The sequence below is a fragment of the Corylus avellana genome, chromosome 3 (genome assembly GCF_965113065.1).
Source record: "Corylus avellana chromosome 3, dhCorAvel1.hap1.2, whole genome shotgun sequence".
Taxonomy (NCBI): Eukaryota; Viridiplantae; Streptophyta; class Magnoliopsida; order Fagales; family Betulaceae; genus Corylus; species Corylus avellana.
This window is the reverse complement of record NC_142492.1, coordinates 8,560,666-8,563,881: the sequence shown is the minus strand read 5'-3', so window position 1 is coordinate 8,563,881 and position 3,216 is coordinate 8,560,666. Positions and strand designations below refer to the sequence as shown.

General features: G+C 36.8%; 1 protein-coding gene across 1 annotated transcript; it reads right to left on the bottom strand.

The window, feature by feature from the left end:
- Positions 1-1,073: 1,073 nt before the first annotated feature.
- On the bottom strand, positions 1,074-2,106 carry LOC132176255 (ankyrin repeat/KH domain protein (DUF1442)). Its single transcript, XM_059588407.2, has 2 exons — positions 1,968-2,106; positions 1,074-1,835 (listed from the first exon to the last, which is right to left on the bottom strand). Exons 1-2 carry the CDS (start codon positions 2,025-2,027, stop codon positions 1,245-1,247), a joined length of 651 nt encoding a protein of 216 aa, XP_059444390.1. The 5' UTR covers positions 2,028-2,106; the 3' UTR covers positions 1,074-1,244.
- Between the last annotated feature and the right edge of the window lie 1,110 nt (positions 2,107-3,216).

The following is a 3,216-nucleotide window of genomic DNA, read 5'->3' as shown; positions in this document are numbered from 1 at the left end:
TGCATTGCTTTACTTTTAACACTGCAAGCATCCCTTTTTATGTGCTAGAGGAAGGCTTGAAACTCCTGTGAATGAGGTGATCGAGTTGTTTAGATGGATTGGTTAGGAGATGTTTACTTGTTCATTTTCATGCAAATAATCTATGTACTAGAGAAGACAGGAAACAAAAGAAGAGGGCATTACGAGGGCTTCAGATCACTAAGGAGGATTTGCCATATCAAGGGGTAGAGGAGAAATGAAAATGCTTCCAGACAGGCCGGCTTGCTGGATTTTGATGTGTAAGGCGATAGACTTAATTATACTATTATTATTTCGGCCTTATTTCATTGAGGGTCTTAGGCGACTCCATAATTTGGAAGGACGAATTAGAAGCGATTCATCTAGCGAGAGTATGCGATGCCAGTTGGTCAACCTTGTTAGACTAGTTGGCACAACGATAAACATTACAAGCTCAGGGGAACATTATAAGTAAAGATAAAGCTTTCTTAATTAACAAGAAGGGCTGTCTAGTCTCACCAATCCAAGGATCCCCTGAAGGGGTCCATTTGGTAGGATGTTTCTTGATTAATTCTCATGAACTTGTTTACAAATGACTTTGATGCACACTTGCTGTAAAGGAACAGAACCGATGCTCTCTTATTTTTTACGTTGCTATATTTTCAACATCGGAAGCTTTCCTTTTAGAGAGGCTTGAAACTCCTGTGAATGAGGCGACTGAGTTTGTCGGATGGATAGGTTAAAGATATATTTTCTTGGTGGGAAAGTCTTGTTCAAGTTAGCCAGAGAAGACATGAATAGGAGAGAAGAAATGATAATCATAATTCAAATACAAGATATCTACCCGGCCAGCCAAAGTCGAAAATGGTAGTCCGAGAGCTCAAGGTTTGAGCTAGGTTAATCAAGCTCAAACCTCGAGCTTGTTCGGGCCATGAAAGCTAACGAGCTAGCATAATAATTGCATAAAGATAGAACATTGGGAGATGAAGAGTAAAAGCTCTATTAAGGCACTTAACCGTGGGAGACTCATTGAAGGTCTCAATGAAATTATCTTTCGACGACCGTAAAGACCAAAATGAATCAATTTTATAGCCATCAGTCGAAGATTTCTTTATTAGTTCTCATGAACCTATATACAAATGATTGTTTTTTTGACCTTGGATTTATACACCCACTCTAAAAGTAAGAAAGTGAAAAAAGAAAAAAAAGAAAAATTCAAGAATATTATCATTTATTTCACCTCAAATTTATCTTCTAATAACATGCTCCTCTCCTGATTGTTGATCCACATGCTTAATCCATCTCTTTGAGTTTGGGGTACTTGAATTTCCCCCACTAGTTGCCACGTGTGCAATATCCAGTCCCATCCCCACCGGCAGAAACACAGAGCGCACAAGCCGCCGGGATCCTGCCCCTTCAAGAACGCTCCGCCATTTGAAACTCGCCGCCGATCTCGAACTAGCATTCTTGCACACCAGCACCGCACCGCGGCTGCTCAGATTTGCCAGCCTCAGGATTCTTGCAAAGTCATTTCGCCTGCTATCCACCACGATGAAATCTATGCCTGCTAGCTCATCCATTACCTCCTCCGGCTCTCCGACAACAATTTCAGGCAACATGCCGGCCGCAGCCATGCCTTGAGCATACTCCGATCTCGACTGGTCGTCCGGGACTATGCACACGTGTTTTCCGTTCGTGTGCCGGCTCGCCACCGCTAGGCCAATACTCGTCGCCATAACTCCACCTTGTGACCATGTCTCGACGATGAAATTTGCGTTCCAACCGGCAGCCATGGCAGAAACAAGCTCCGCAACGCCGGATTCTTGATAAAGCTCACACTGCAAACAAAACCCAATAACAGAATTCATTAAAAATCGAAAAAAAAAAAAAAAAAAAAACCACCCAATTGAAAATCAATTCATTAATTAGAAGATCCATCCAAGACAAAATGTAACAATAAAGTTGCTTACAAATTTAACAGTATCAATATAGGCCTTCGATGCTGTCTCCGGGGACCAAACTAGCTTCATTTTTCTTAGACCTTTTGCTTTCTTCCCTAGTTCCCTGTCGTCGTCGTCTTCGTCCTTTTCAAGTTGGTTTATTTCTTGGTTGCTAAGATAATAACTTGTTGCGAAAGAGGAGGGTCCATTTTGGCGTTTTATTTGTTTGTTTTTGAGACTGAAACAGTTTCTCGGACCGTTGACATTTCGTCGAACAAAATCCAACGTGTGGATTGAGATTACTGCGGGTGGATTAGCATGTTTGCTGTCTCTGACTATTACGCACTATCCTGGTTTCTAGAATTTTCTTATTTTCATTTTCACATGCCAAAGTACAAATCTCGTTGGTGGTCGGCTACCGAGTCCTTTTAAATTAATATCAATCAATTCAATGAATTTACATCTGTTTTTAGAATATGAAAAATTTATTTTACTCTCATTAGAATTAAGATAAATTATTATTAAATTTTGATTTAATAATAATTTTAAAAACTATATTTTTAAATATAGAATTTTCGTATGAATTTTTTAAAGAGTAATATTAGAAATTATATTTTTATGTCACAAATATCTCAAAATACTAATATAGTAGCTAGTCTCAAACAATTTTTGATTTTTTTTTTTTTTTAAAAAATAAGGACATATCTAAAGATTAGTCGAGATTGCCACGTTAACATTGTAATATATTAATTGTAAGATAAAAATGTAGACACTACTTTCTACCTTTTTTTTTTCTTTCTTAAATATAGATAAGAATCACATGTTTTGTCAATTATATGCATGTTTTAAAAGATTGATTTAATAAACTGAATTGATATATATATATATATATATATATATATATATATTAATTCAAACTATTAAATTGACATTTATTTTTAATTATGTATTTTTAAGTATTATTGTTTTTTTTTTTTTTTTTTGATATGTCCGCACAATAGAAGGAAAGAAAAGTTATTATGCTTTTTCATAATTATAATTTTAGATTATGTTTTTCATAATGTAAATTACCGACAATAAAAATAACTTTCGAGGTTTGTTTTCCGCGGTGTGAAAGTGATCGCTTAAACCCTGCACAGGCTGCACACTTGATTCCCACATTGGTCGGAGGCGATATCATGGTGTCAGTTGACTATAAAATGGGATAGGGATTGGGGACCCTGGTGGAGTGGGTGTGCTCCACTAATAACTTCTGTTTCATTTGTTTGTTTTTTAAAAT